At 36.9% G+C, this 16,088-nt stretch overlaps 1 protein-coding gene across 1 annotated transcript; it reads right to left on the bottom strand.

Moving 5' to 3' along the window:
* Positions 1–245: 245 nt before the first annotated feature.
* LOC124173110 lies at positions 246–15,095 on the bottom strand. The gene is made up of 7 exons (XM_046552614.1): positions 15,007–15,095; positions 9,725–10,488; positions 8,647–8,814; positions 4,191–4,310; positions 2,700–2,837; positions 1,072–1,191; positions 246–321 (listed from the first exon to the last, which is right to left on the bottom strand). Exons 2-7 carry the CDS (start codon positions 10,265–10,267, stop codon positions 316–318), a joined length of 1,095 nt encoding a protein of 364 aa, XP_046408570.1. The 5' UTR covers positions 10,268–10,488; positions 15,007–15,095; the 3' UTR covers positions 246–315.
* Positions 15,096–16,088: the final 993 nt, after the last annotated feature.

The following is a 16,088-nucleotide window of genomic DNA, read 5'->3' on the forward strand; positions in this document are numbered from 1 at the left end:
TGAGATAGAAGACTACATCACAAAGCTCAGGAAGAGTATAGATGAAACCAATCAAAGTGTGCATTCCAATCTTGAGGAAGCAAGTGGCAAAATGAAGGAGAGGTATGATATCAAGACTGACCAGGGTGGCTACCAGGCAGGGGATTTGGTGTGGCTCTACAACCCAAAAAGGATTTGTGGGTACTCTGCAAAGCTCCAGAAACAGTGGGAAGGACTGCATGAGGTAGTTACCTGGATCAATGATGTGGTGTACACGATCAAGAAACCTCCAAGAGGGAAGCCAAGAGTAGTCCATTTCAATCGCTTGGCCCCTTTTCATGGCTGTAATGGAATGGAGAAAATACAAGCAGCTGAGATGCAGTGCACATTGGCATCTGAGGGATTTAGGGGTGACATTGATCCTCAGTTTCCCCAGAAGTATTATGTGATTAATGGTACATGTCGCGACTAGGGTAAAACTTTCAATGCTTGCCGCTCAGTTGAAGGAGATGTTGAGACTGATCATATGACTTCTGTTGAGGGACACCTTATAATGCAGCGAATGGCGTATTTCAACCCACAGATGACTTCGTCACCAGAGTAAGAAGAAGAGCATGAGGAGAAGGATATGGGTGAGGAGAGCTGTTTGGAGGAAGCACAGCCTGAGTCTGCCTACATTGAGCCAAAGACTTATACTACCCTGGTGTGATCTGGTGGCCCTGAAAGTGGATGATTTGTTACATCCAGTGGGTCAATTCCTGGTATCTCCGCCTCTCATGGCCCATCCCCACTTAATTATAAAAATTCCTTGTGATTTTCTAATAAAAATTGATGAAAATCAATGAAATAGTTTCAAACCTAAAAATAACAGTAAGATAAGCTACCAGTATAGTAAAATACACCTAATTATTTGTCGCAACGATTCATTCATTTTAAATGATTTGTTCATGAAAAACACAGCATTTCTGCTCCTGTTAGGTCAAGGGAGGAAAAATGTCTTGCCTTTCTGCTGAGTGGTTCTGGGGACGTTCCACCCGAGAATGGATTTGTGTCATCGCACAACTGAGCTAAACAATGCAAAAGTACACTCACCACGTCATTCGCTGCCAATGGATCCGTGACATCAGTCGTTATTCCGGCAAGGTTTTGTGCGTGCAGCATGGGATAACTCTCTTCCATAAGATGGTCTCTGTTCTCCTCTTTCACATGACACTAAAAGAGAATGCTGAGTGTCACTAAATATAGGTCAAACAATAAAAATAACCTCTATAAAATAATAATAAAACCACCTCTACTAGCTGAGACCACTTCAGCTAGCCAAAAGCATGTATGTACTCATAAGTTTTTTATGACTCCTTGCTTGCAGTTCAACTCCAGTAGTATTTAACTGCTCTTTCCATTATTTATTATTTCTTACAGATAATTATCTCAACAGCTCGAGGGATGGAAATCCCATCTCTTTTTCTGTTGCTAGTATTTTCATTCAGCCAATTACAATGCATAGCCTCTAACAGTGATTGTAACACCACAATTGGCTCTCAACTGAATGAAAGTTGTAAATAGGGTAGTTTCCTTCATCAAAGAAAACAAAAGGAAATAATTGCAATTCGTTACCCACCATTAGTGTATTCACAATATACAAATTATTTCGTTTTAGAAATGCCGGTTTAGACGAATGGCAATGGTTCATTTTTATTCCCATTTGAAAAGGACCAGATTGGCGCCCATGCGATGCCACTCCACGTGACGTCACAGGGACCTAGTTTCTATATAGGAAGATAGGAGTTATACATCGTCTGAGGTTACCAATGCATGCATGAGGCACAGAGCTCAGGAAAACATAACTTAATAATCACTTATTAAAACTGGATAGGGTCGGAAAGTTTTCTTCGTTTGATGAGGTATTAATAATCCTTAATTGAGCAAAGCGCTACCTGCAAGAAGCGTACTCAGCTACCTGCTAGCATCCTGCGACGTATCAGCGCTAAGCCTCACCTCAAGGTCACCTCACCGGGCGGGAGGGGGAACCAGAAATACGACGCACGGACAGATTTCCCGACATTCATACTTATGCGTCGCGTTTTCGCGCGCTGGAAAATTTTCACTTTTCATTTAATGGCGAAAAATAGATATTGACATTTAAAAATCTAAAAGCGTGAAATACGTACTCCAGGAGTAATAATCTTTCGATTTAGGCAATAAAAAAATAATAGGAAACCACCCTATTGCGTGAAAAAATCCACAGAGGGAAAAAGTCATTCACCTACACCTTGATTCAAGCTCCAATCCCTCGATTTCCACCAGATTGTTTTTAGCCAGAGAACATTCCAAGCCGTCCCCTCTGGATATTTGTGGACTATACTGCACAAGTTGATGCTGGAATGCTGAGCATATGATGCCAAAAGCACTCCAAGTCGTGCACATGGCACCACAGCCGGAGAGCTAAGTCTGAACTTTGAACACAGAGGCGTTTGGTCTTGACTACTTTTAAGTACACCGGGACTAGCCGCGGCAATAACTGTAGCAGGAGTCACCCACAAAGCACAAATTGTGCAAAAAATCCAAAGAGAAAACATTCCCACAGTTTGTGCATTACGGTTTACTACCTTAAAATTTATCACCTCTAATTGGCATTCACGTCATGAACATCAGTCACCATGTCTCCTTGTATGTATCACCTACACCTAAATATCAATAGATTAGATGAATGTCTGGCATACCTTGGCAGCATCCTTCTCCTCTGGGGATGGTTCTTCCTTAGCCCCAACTAGCTTCCAGTCAAAGTCTGTCACGATGGCTCCTGTGCTTTCAGCCATACATTCCAACCATTCTTCTTGGAAAGGAGTAGAGGTCAAAGACTGCACAAGAATCCACATATAATAAGTGCACAAATAATGAGAGAGTTAGAAAAAAGAGGAAACACCTTGTTGAGTTAGTCACAGAAATAAAATTAGAGGTTGATTTTTATGTATAGTGTTTGTCTAAATCTACAGTCTACTCTACAAGCTGTCTCAAGGAAGTAATGGTAAGGAAATTTAACTGCTTGAAAATTGGTTTGCATGTTTGCCATTTTGGTTATCTTTGCTATACTCATAACGCCTCTTTTTTGCACATCAAAATTTGTGAAAAGCCAAAAATGATCCTCAGAGCAATATTCTGGAGATGTCTACCTCCTGATACCATCTTATTTGTAATGATGACTTATCTGTAGGGAGTACCTGTCATATAATTTCAGTACCCATGCATTAAAACATTTGTACAGAAGACATATATTCAATATCAGAGAATTTCGTTAGAGATTTAGTGCATTTCGGGTTTTACTTCGTTTTATTAACATCAACTTTGGCAAATAAAAATAATACTCATTTTCATAATTCTATGTCATTATTTCACAATGACCATTGAAAAAAATTCTAAAAATGGCCTATTTTTTAATCCCAGGGAAAAAAGTCAGTTTTCACTGGTTTATAATTTTTGCACTATCATGTTGGAAGTTTCTTGTAAGAGATCAATTTATTCTTAATTTCTGGAAATATTATCAAAGAAGTTGAAACTTCAATTGGTTGGGAAATACATATGCTCCCATTGTTGGAAAACCAGAAAAAAAAGCCAACTTCTACATTTTTTTTGCAAATTAAATACTTTTTACTGTCCAGGGTAATGAGTTTCATCAACATTCATGGCATGTGGGGTAGGTGTGACAAATTCTGTCTTAAGTTACTTGCTCTACTTTGTGGAACCAGGACATTGGAATTTAAAGATATTTGACCATAATCATTAATATTCAATGATAATTATTACCTCAGTTTGCATTCAAAACCATCTCTTGACATTTTTAGCCCCCTCATTCATTCTACATTTTGACTATGCTCCTGACCCATCTGAAAAGAAATTCTTGTAGAGAAAATAGCCCCTGCGTGGTGCTCCGCAACACTTCAGTCTGAAGTGTCTTAGAGTGAATGTGGAATTCATTGGATCGCACCCGCAGTGAGCCAAGTTGAGAGGCAGAACACACCTATTCTTTTCATCACAATGCATAGTTCGCTTTGAAGGGTACAGTCACGAATGATACCTCTATACTCTATGTTTCAACTTTCATCAACTTAAGGAAAAAGTTGTGTTTTCCTGCTGAGTGGCACTGGGAATATTCAACCATGAAATGAATTTGTATGATAGCACAACTGCACTGAACCATGCAAGAGTACACTCACCAATTCATCAGTTGCCAATGGATCTGCGACATCCCTTGAAATTTCTGGTGGATCTGGTGTGCACATCGCTGGATACATTCCTTCACTAAGAGGGTCTTCTTTCTCCTCTTTCACATGAAACTAGAATAGAATGCTAGGTGTCATTAAATTAAGGCAAAATAATAGTACTAAGACCCTCTTTAACACATTCAATGCAGGCCTGATTTTCATTTAAGTCATCAAAATTGGCCAATATAATAAGAAAGACAAATAGCAGGAGTTTCTGTGACATAATTTCTATTCAAATACTGCTTTTTACAAACGGTGCACATGGTTCAAAAGAGGGAAGCTTGTGGAAGGCCATACACACAATCGGAAGACTTGGAAGCGGATATTAGTTACTTATGGAGAAAAGGCTCCCAGCCCCACCAGCAGAGAGTGTCAATTGACGTGCTCTGTGCTGAATGTGTTCCTCTTTCACCTAAGACCAGTCAAGCTGACCAAATGCATGTAATCATGAGATTCTTGTCACTTCCACTTCATACTCAGGAACACTTAGGTAACCTTTGCAAAAATTTTACCATCCTTTCCATTATTTGTTATTTCATATAAATAATTGTGCCCAATGTAATTTCTTCTTTCAATCAAAATTATGAGGTCATAAAAATCTAATGGGTGAGAGAATGAGTTAATACTTTTGAAATTTTGATACTTTTCTTAATTTACAGCATGACCTTTAGGAGGCGCTTAAGCATTTTTTCCAATAATTTTAAGGAGTTTTTTAATTGGAATTCCATAACAAAGCAAAATATTTAATTCAGGCTCTAACCAGTGCAATTTTTAATACTAAGGTATTAAAAACCCATATTGAATATTATTTTTTGTTTGATCCGAGCTGCTTATAGATCTGTAAAATGAAGTTAATATACCTGACAGCAGATTTCTCCAAATACTTGAGTCTTCTATGATATATCTTACTAGTCATTCCAATATATACTTCAATTTGTAAAAAGAGGCATATACTCTACAAACGGTGCACACGGTTCAAAAGAGGGAAGCTTGTTGAAGGCCATACACCAAAATTCCTGTGAGCAAAATCCACCAAATCCTTGAGTATTCTAGGATACTTCTTACAAGTGACAATAGGTACTTAATATAATGATATCCACCTTCAATCACAGTTTTACACCTGGCTCTTGAAACACAAACCTAACTCCTTGCTATGTGTAAATTTCAACAGAAATTTGAGCTTTCCTACAATAATGAATGAATAAAGTGTGAGTAATCCATATATTTATCTTCACCACCCCAAAAACAGTGCATTTGGTCAGTTTGGCAGGCAAGTACCTTATTCTGCCGCAATTTCTGAGACCAGCATTTCAGGAAACACTGCAGTAAGTGTAGATTGAACAATTTCTACTCAATATTGGCAATAGATTATTCGACGCTGCTAAAGAAAGCATAGAAAAGCTATGAATTGAATTACTATTGAAATGCACCCTGTAGTTTTTAAAGAGGGTAAGAACCCAACAATGTTCCTTAACCCTCATATGAATTCTCTGCACCCTAGTACAGCTCGTAGTTTTCCTTATTCCTTACCTTCTACAACCCATAATTTTTTATTTCCCACCAATCCAGGAGTGAACCCTCATCTGCCGCACTCTACCACGTCACATTTACCCATCCATCTCTAGAGAAACGTCCTTAGTCAGGGAATGGGGCTCCTTGGTAGGAAAAAAAATACTGGATCTTCTAGCTCCGTCTCCAAAGTGGCATTGGGTTCTTTGACACATTCCTTATTATCCCATATTCTTTATATTTCCAAACCCATAAGACTTACTTTTTTTTAATTGCAGGATATAAGCTTCCAGAATATTCATAAGATTTGTCTTGATTGCCAGAATCACTGCAAAAATCACCAAAAATAACACTTGTCTCTTCTCACTTCACCTACACCTGTTCCATTATTAATGTTTAAGAACTTAGCCTTCTATGTACACTGCTAAGATATAACATATGAGGGGACACAGTGAAGCAAAATTATAAATCACATGGTCACCTAAGACTTATTCGGCCCTCATTTTTAGCATAAAGGTACATAAAAAATAAGACAATGTAAACATAGAAAGCAGATTTTTTTCCAGCACTGCATATGAGAAACAGTGAAAACTTTCATTTGAAAATAACAGTCAAAGGTAACAAAAATAGAGAACATTACGGCAGCAAATGGAAGAGAATGCAGTGTTCAAGATTTTTTGCAGCTCTAACTTCCACAATAACAGGTTAAATCTAGCAAAACATGGCGAGAAATGAAAATAACAGATGTCACCACCATTATCTACCAGAAAACATGTAAATTAAGGTTAGCTATGAAAGACACTATAATAACAAAAATAATGCTGCAGCAGCAGCGTAAATCCAACGACATAACTAAATTCGTAAATTCATAAGAGGGTTTAAGAGATTTACCAATCATATTCATCTCATGATGTGAAATATGTACGCATCATTGAGCCCAGGAGGAAATATTATGCACATGTCAAAATGAAAATCAATGAATTAAATATTAAACTTTAAATTAACACTAAAAATATTTTTAACATTAATCGCCTATGAATGGCCACTTAGCTTCCCTTAGATGATTATACTTGTCCCTCACAGGGCACACCAATAGTGCATTGTTTGCTAATCTCACAGATGTTATGTGAAGCAATACAACATTACAATTGAGACACTCCAGTTGTGCTGGGATCTTGGTAGTATTGTCACCTGTCATATAATTCTATCCTTACTCTTAACAATACGTTTGAGGCTTGGATGGTAGATATAAATGGGATTTAGAGTAAGATTAACATCAGGACAATAGAAATGAGGACCCAGGATGGGCTTGCGTGGTTACTCTTCAAAAGGCCAGGTCTGTATGCCTTTCCTTTTCACCTGCCCACCGCGGGAGCAGAAGGACAGTGAAGGAAAAAGAATAGGAGGCGCCACCTCGATGAGAGCCTGACAATGCCTCCATGGAGAGGACAGGGATGGAAGGGAGGGGATGTGGAAACAGAAACCCATCTTAGGGGCAATGGGGGTCACTATTAGGAAAACCATAATTAGCTGTTTCCACAGAAAGGAAATGTTTTCCAATGAGGAAGAGAAAACCTTCAATGTTCCGTAGATAGTTATTGGGAAAGCACAAAGAAAGGCCCCATTCCATCCTGTAAAACCTTGATTTGTTTTCATTAGGAAGCATTTTAAAGGGTCTTCAAAATTTGCACAGCATAGCAATAAGTGCAAAGAGATCCATTTAATCTAAACATTTGCACATAAGGAAAGGAAACTATGAATTATCCATGCACATTTTTGAAGCTGTTCATGGATGGAATTTCAAACAATCTACCATGAAACTGTCATCTACAGTGATGGTAAATGAATCCTTTACACACATGCTCTCTCTTTTTAGTATTTTACCATTTACAAGCAAATGAGGAGATACCCATTAAAAAAAATCCCTTGAAATTATATAGTGTACATAATACCGGTATCCAACATATGACACAAACATAGCAGTATGACTTACATTTTCTGTGCCATTGGTTGGCTTTTCTAGAGGCTATTTCACATCCATAGCCATCAGTACACTTGTTATGGCACAGTGATTCAAAATCCAAGTGATCATAATATGATTAGAGCACATCACTTCATAAATACATTGAATTGTGTTCTTCTTACCTTTTTCGTTCTTAAAAAGAGGTGCCATGAGTTCTCCCCAGTTCCTTAGTTGAGGTAAAGCAGGAAGATGAGAAACTACATATCAGTTTTCCTGGATATCACACAATTACTCATACTGCCTATTTTTTACAGAGCGCGACCCGGGTTTCAACAGATTATCATCATCTTCAGGTGCAAATTATGATTTGTTTATCTTATTATTTTTTCCTTGTTACTCGATGAATTTTAAAATTTACACCAGAATAAGTGAAAAGGATGGGTAGGGATTGAATTTTGTAGAGATTATTACTTCACATCAGTTGATATACATAGAACTGTGTTCTACTTTGCTTTTCCTATGCCTATAAAGAGGTAACATAAGAGTTTAGGCACGTTTCTTCATCAAGGTGAAGCGGGAAGATTGAACAAACAGGGAACTATCTTGAGACCAATCAGTGTTATCCATAAGAATATTTATTACCTTGCAAGCAGACTCAAGCTATCTCAGTTCAGGCCTACATTGGATAAGTAAAATTTCTGCCATAAGATTAACACTGTTCCTCAACAAACATCGCCACAGGTGTAAATAGATAATAGTGATTAGGCTATTTGACTCGCATAAACTTGCTGTTCCGTGCAACTGAGAGTAGTAGAATAGAATTGAGAATAGTATCTATTCATGTCAGGCACACCCATTTTCATTATACAGATGAGAAATTTACACAACACAAGGTCGTCCAACTCAGATGTTACTGCAGGTGAGAATAAAACTTACCAAAGCATCTGGTCTCGTTTCTTGGCAGTCTGACACAGGAATGTATATTTCAGTAGTTTGGAATGCACATGGGAGCTGTGAAGTGCCTTCATTCGCACTTTGCAAGCAGTCCTGTGAGTCAGTAGAAGACCGTAAATTGTCATCACTTGTCTCCTCTTCTTTGATACTCTGCAGAGAAAGTAATGGAGATAAACAACTCACCTTCTTCAAAGTCAACAAATTAGGGGCACACCTAGATATAATGAAACAGGATTATTGAAATCTTACCTCTAATACTAGAAAAGATTATGTTACATTGAAGGACCAAGCATGCATTGCTAAGCCACTCCACTTCAACTGCATTTAAGGACAAAGACCTAGAAAACACTGTCACGAGGCGTTGGTGAGGATATTTCAGGGTGACAATAGTACACGTACAGAGGTATGGTTATTAAGGTGTACTTTTCAGCTAATATTTTATTCTTTGGTTTATTTAAGAATTCTACCCAAATAACTGCTGGAAAAGAGAGACGTGAAGCAGAGAAGGGTCATTTTGGCTGAATACCTGAGCCTCTTGCATGAATTACCAAGCAGCAAAGGAAATTTCAACACTGGGAGAGAGAAAGAGATTGAACACTATCTTAGCAAACCAACTTTTCCCACCGACCAGGTAACAGGATACATATTGGAGAACAACACACTCCCTGAATACTTAATAGGCTAGCAATAAAGAATCTTAATATTTCCCCAATACTATGAACTATTGACTGCCATCAAAATGATCCCTCCCTTCTCAGATGACCTCTCAGCACTAAAATCTGTTAAGAAAATGGAGTCTCTTGCGGCAAAATTAGAAGCAGTTAAAGAAGGTTTTGAAAACATGCAATCAGCATGGCCACAATGCACACACTTCCCCTTAACTTTATATCTGCAACCCATGCATCCCAGACCACAAAAGTCTTTACCACATTCTGCTTTCCTATTACTCAGTGGACCATTACCAGAACAAAATTATGTCTCCTCACTCTTTAATAACTTGACCACATGTATTCCACATAACTTCACTCCCACCTTTTCCCTGGTGCTCTCAAAAACTTACCAGGCTGCCTCCAAGATTTGATGCTGCTAGCCAGGGTGCATCCATCAGCAATGAACATTCTTTGCACTCTACATCAGAACACTGAGCTTCAGTGATGGCCATACTAAGCACAAAATCCATGTTCTCCTTTACTTTTCTAAGACACTGGAAGGCCTCATTGTTCAGTAAGTCGATTGCATGATGACACAAATCAAATCCAAAGAAAGGGTTAATGCAAGCCCCTATTACTTTACAACAATAATTTATGTCATCAGGTAACTTGGCCATGAAATTCACTGTCACGTTCCCACCAGTAGAGTGAGTTAACCTCTGGCCATTGACCAAATCTTGGTTTTGTGACGGCAACAAGTTTTTCCCACAAAAGCTGTTCATAAATCGATATTCCTTCCATGTTATAGAAGATGGTAGAGAGGTAATTACACATTCCTGAGATTTTATCAACACTTTCACCGTTTTTTGGTCACTGATCCATTCAGGAAGTCTTCCCAGATGCACAACCACATTATCAGTTTTGGAGTATAATGGTGCTTTACATTGATTCATGATATCCTTATTCAAATTTAATAACACTACAGACAAATCAAACAGAACTATCTGCTTTTTAGTCAACAAATAATTTGCATAAAATTTGGGATGATGTTTGAGATCAATGTGGCACTAGTTGCAATGTAAAATATGAACATCAACAGCTGCGCATCAGCTCCCAGGAAGGGTATCATTAAATGTCCATGGCTTGTATTTTAATAGCAGCAGGCTGACAAACCCTGAAAAAATAAATGTTATTATACACATTTAGATCAAATAAATTCGCAACAGTAAAAGACACTGCCCAACATTGTAATGGAAACCCATGGAGACACTGTTATCTTAGATGAGATTTATGACCAAAGGTTACTAGAAAAAAGGTCCTCATTCAAAGAATTCAAGATTACATTGTACATACCAATGTGATAAATTTAATTCAACGTGTATAACTAAACAAGAAAACCAATTCTGAGGAGCTCTTTTGCCTGAACGAAGCAATCAATTTCAATACCACCAGAAGCATGAGAGAGAGAACACAGTTGCGATAGGTCATAAAAATCCTCTGTTCCATAGTGCTTCATTCATTACATGTTAGTTTATTCTCATTATAATTATTGCACTTATATTCATGTTTCCCAAGTTTGCGAGCCTTAATATCCCTTATTTTTCATTCCAATGACTCACAGTTTGGATGCAAGGACGCTAAAATTATTCCCATCTGTTTGAGAGTGACAAATTTTAAAAACCATGAAAATTGAAGATGATGCTTTAACGATGCAAATGTCTGCTAGTTTTAGAACCAATGGCTCAATTGAATACTTATTGGTACTGTTATGCAATGCATAATGTCTTCAATGCAGCTGGTAAGAGGTTATAAAAGAGAGAATCGGTCAACCTTAACCTTCAATTACTTTAGGTAAAAAAAATAGTGTTGTCGCTGGTCACGCCATCACCCATGGAATCTCCTTTAACATCAGGCATGCTGAGGCATAAACAGAGAGGCCAAAAATAAACCCCAATGCCTGCTACAGAAAGAATGATGAAAAATTAAGGCTAAATCATTTGGCTTAATTTCAATGATTCAGGAGCAGACTTAAGCATTTGGTCAATCTAAACTGGAACTTAGCTTGTCACCATTTCGTACCACTGAGCATATCATGCTGTGAATGATGGCCGGTGAAAAGTTGTTTCGTCTGAAAGCTGCCTTAATGTAGCACTGGCTGCATTTCACGCCATAGACAGCACACCGTCGGGCCACACTGAGTAAACATACAAGTTTTCTAACAAACAGTACCCAAAGTATTTGCAACCGAGTAAAGTAATCTCCCAAATATCTGAGTGTGGATTTGAGCTGTAGATGAAAGGAATTTCAAAAACTCCATCATGCTATTAGTCTTCAAATTTCATAGCAAAAAATGAAACATTTACAATTAAGTCTGTCTTCTCATTTTAATTTTTTGCCTTCTTGTGAGTAAATCAGAACATGCAAATAAAAAAATTCCTCCCATAATATTTTTGTTTCTATTTCAGGTACCCCTCATTTAACGATAAACATGTTCCTAAAGAGTGTCATACTAGCACATTTCATGCTAAGTGAGGTGTTTTTAATGCATAACAACACAACTTATATCCTGTACACCACAAGATGACTTTTCTGGGGCTATTTTAGATTTTAGAGCAAAGTTGCTAATGCAGAGTGATAACAAAATCCAGGTAATTATTATCTTTTGTAGAACCATTTACTTCATTAATACATTGGATTGTGTTCTCCTTTGCTTTTCCCATTCTAATTAAGAGGTGACCGTAGATTTAGAGTTAGCACTTTAGCTGATGTAAAGCATGAATTTTGCTTGAACATTTACAGAACAATCTTTCATTCCAGCCATGTTTTACCAAATACTATTGCCTTGAAAATAGAATTGAGATTGTTTACCATTGGCCTACTACATTAGATACAAGACATTTCTCCTAGGAGATTAGCAGTGTTTTAGTGATTTAAAACTAAGAGTTACTTAAATGAAAATAATTACGGTTACGCTTTTTGCCTCATATCATACAAGTCATACCGCTGACGTTCGCACATTTGACAGTGACTTCCCACAGAAATATTTCTACTAGGCAAACTCACTTCCTTTCTTTCACCAAGAACTTAGTGGATCTAGAGGTTTTTATCTCAGGTTTCACATTAGATGAGAAGGAAACTAACCAACACATTGGCTCTCAGTAGATTACAGTCCGGTACAGGAATGTGTGTCACAGTTGTAAGGACAAAGCATGTGAGCTGTGAAGTGCCTCCAACCGCATTTTGAATGCAGATGTGAATGAAGGCACTTCACAGCCCCCATGGAGTCCCTCGTCTCTGAAGAAAAATCCTACTCGTCACCAGCCGCCTCATTTCCTTTCAGAGAAAGTACCTGTGATAAGCAACTCACCTCCATCAAAGTAAAAAAAGGAAGAGATGCTCATAATCTTGATGAAACAGGATTTCCAAATATTCTATCTACACTTTCAAATAAATATTGAGCATCGTCCATCTCTAGCTAAGTGGCTTGAAAACTACTGAACCAAATGAAATTTAATTTGGCAGGAAGAAACCAGGTAAACTTGATTCGTATTCAGGAAATGTAACGACCTTTGAGCCCTCAAAGTGGGCCCTTTCACAGAAAAATATATTATGCATATGAATTAGAGTATTAGGGGTCGTGCAGATGTGGTTTTATTCCCTTAATTTAATTGTAATTATATTCTTAACAGCAATGTTGATGAAGGTTGTCATTGTCACATTTAAGTGAATGAAAATGAACATTTTTTTTATTCCTGCACTCAATCAGAATATCAGGAATTTCTGAGTAAAGAGTTATAAACAATCAATATCATTTAATATATTTTATTTAAGCCCAAGTCTTACCATAGAAGCCATTGACATAGCATATGCTTTCGATATACTTCTTTCATTCTTGATGTCTTCTTTGTGTTTAAAGATTATCTCTGGGGCTTACATCATTATGAAAAACATACTTGCTGGCTTAAAGAAATTTATTTTCTACTTTCTATAATGCATGTGAATTGATTACAGCATAAAAAAATTAAAAGTGGTCAAGCACTAAAAACTTATTTTACGTAGTAAAAAATGTCCAACATTGAATTCTAAAAAATGAAATTAAAATTCTATAAACAAATTAACAAAATATATCTGACATACCTTCATGTATTTGTTCCATTTGTATGCAAGTTGCTAATTTGTGACATCATAATCACGTTTATTATATTTACATCAACTTCGACTATCCAGATTATCATAGATTTTACTTAAACCAGCATTGTGAGTTCTATTATTACAATTTTAGTATGCCTGCATGTAAACAACCCTTTTTTAAACAGTTGTGATGCACTATATCCAGGATAGAAAATTTTAGAGTTTTCATGACCAAAGGTATGGTTTCCACTATTCTTCAACCAAACCATAGAGGTGAGTGGGAGTAATACCTTTAATAACCTACTTAATACAGTTGCAAAAACAACACACAAAATAATCTTCTATGCTAAAAATATTTTATTTATCATGATTATTTTCAAATAACCCTTATAACAGAAAAAAAACAATAACACAGCAATCATGAGCAAAAAATAACCACCGTTCTTTTCTGGCCTGTGCACATCATGCATACACTTGAACAAGATAATGTGTGGGCGATTATAGTACACCAGAATGGAACAAGTACACATGTATGAACCATATTAGAACAGGTTCTATTTTTTCTTCATGCACTTATACGATTTGGGTGGTCAAACTGTGCATTTTCGTGTCAATTTACGCATTCCTACATGAAGACATTAACTAGTACAGGTAGGTACCATGTAAACAGGCCTTTACCGTTGCACCAAGAACATTATTTAAGAAAAAAGAAACCTCAAAGTCATCTTCTCCTACAAAATTATTTCATGAAAATATTTTTTTAAACAACCCTGATATTCATATCCTTAAAACTTGTAAAACCAATCATGCAACAATTATGCATTACCCTCTCAACTTTTCTTACACAGAAAAAAGAAATATAATATGTTTACATTCACTTGGAACTAAAATTGACAACCGATCAACAAACTATTTTCAAGGTCTCTCACATTTCATTATTTAGCAGCATATGGTCAGAGGTTTCTTTGTTCTGAAAAAAAATGGAGTATGGAAGAGCCATGTGTGTGAATTGCCTTGCTAAGTTGATAAAGGGTGAATTCAAATCCCATACTTTCCTGAATATCATTGTCTATTAAACACTAAGTTTTACCAGAAGATGAAATGTCTTCAGTCTTTGGCACTGAAAAACCAACTGCAACATAAAAAGCATCCTGCCAAGTGCTCAAAGATAAGGAAAAACCGTTTATTAGAATTTGGACTTGTTACATTTTTCCCGTAGACCATGGACGAGGACCTTTCATGTGCCCTAATATTGTAGATTACCAAAAGGTATACTAAATTATCTTTTGACCGTTAATCGAAGCGCCTTTTTAGTTAGCATTCCAATTAATGGCCACCGGTAGTACTACAACATTATATTTCTCCAATTGTGTCACCAAGAATTTAATCTATTACAATATAGAGTTAATCCTCACAACTTTATACAACGAATATTTCAGTCCGCAAAATTTATCTTTCAAGATTCCTCCTGTTGTCGACAAAAACCGAAGAGTGTCACCCTTAACTCTGCCATACTTACACCACGTCAGTCATCAAATAAGAAAAAAGGAAAAGTACTCACCCTGCAGCAACTACTCGGCAAACTTTCTGTCAGAACTGCGTGTGATGATGATAAAATCTTTTTGAAAACACAGCATTCCGTAAGTTTCTTCAAGCACACTGGTCTGGTAGTGGGCAGGCCATCTCCCACAGCAATCTGAGATATTAATAAACAAATTATTAACGTATCACAGCCATTATATTCATGTATATATCACTAGACACTCTGTTTTATTCTCAATACACTTTATTTACACCCACTTCAAGATGGCTCTCTCATTAACAATTTATTATTTATCTTTTATCACCATAGCATCGTCTCAAACAAAGAAATAAAAATAAAAACAAACATGCTCACAAATAAACAAAACAACAAATGAACTTAAAAACAGAAAATAAACTAAGCATTTACAAAAGTGATTTTGATCATAAAGGCACATGCATCATTATGCATCAACAGATATCGTAATTATCTAGGAAAAAACAAAATGAAGGAAGCATCATTGTAAAGAAAATCGATAGCATTTAATGTGCCAATCACATGTAAGCCGACTAAATCATGTAGGGAATCATTCAGTTACTATTGCATGCTACATCCGAAGTGAATATGTTGTAATAATAATCATGATTTTTCCTACTAAGTCAGTAATTCCTTCCTGAAGATTCCGTGAAAATCCCGCTGGTGCGACTCATGTTTTCACTTCAAAATCTCATTCACTGTTTAAATCAGGTACATCGTCAAAGACATAATCTACTCACTGACAAAGATCTCAAAATCACACAAGGAAACTACATTCAGTACGTTGATGTTTGAAAATGAAAATACTTGTGATTATTATGCTCAACGAAAGGACCAACGACGCCAACAACGAACAACAATCGCCTGAGAGACATTTCACGACTCAATAGCAAGGGCTGAGAATATTTTCAACAATTTATGACATGATTATAAATCTTACGAACACAACATGCACGACCGCAACGTTTACTTGTTAATACAAGAACATGCAATCAAGCCTCAGATTAGAATCGATGATATCTAGTTGCCATTTTATCCGCAAACAGCACACCTATAGAACAGGCCAAACATCCGCGTTTCAAGAC

Source organism: Ischnura elegans (assembly GCF_921293095.1).
Source record: "Ischnura elegans chromosome 13 unlocalized genomic scaffold, ioIscEleg1.1 SUPER_13_unloc_4, whole genome shotgun sequence".
In the NCBI taxonomy this organism is placed as follows: Eukaryota; Metazoa; Arthropoda; class Insecta; order Odonata; family Coenagrionidae; genus Ischnura; species Ischnura elegans.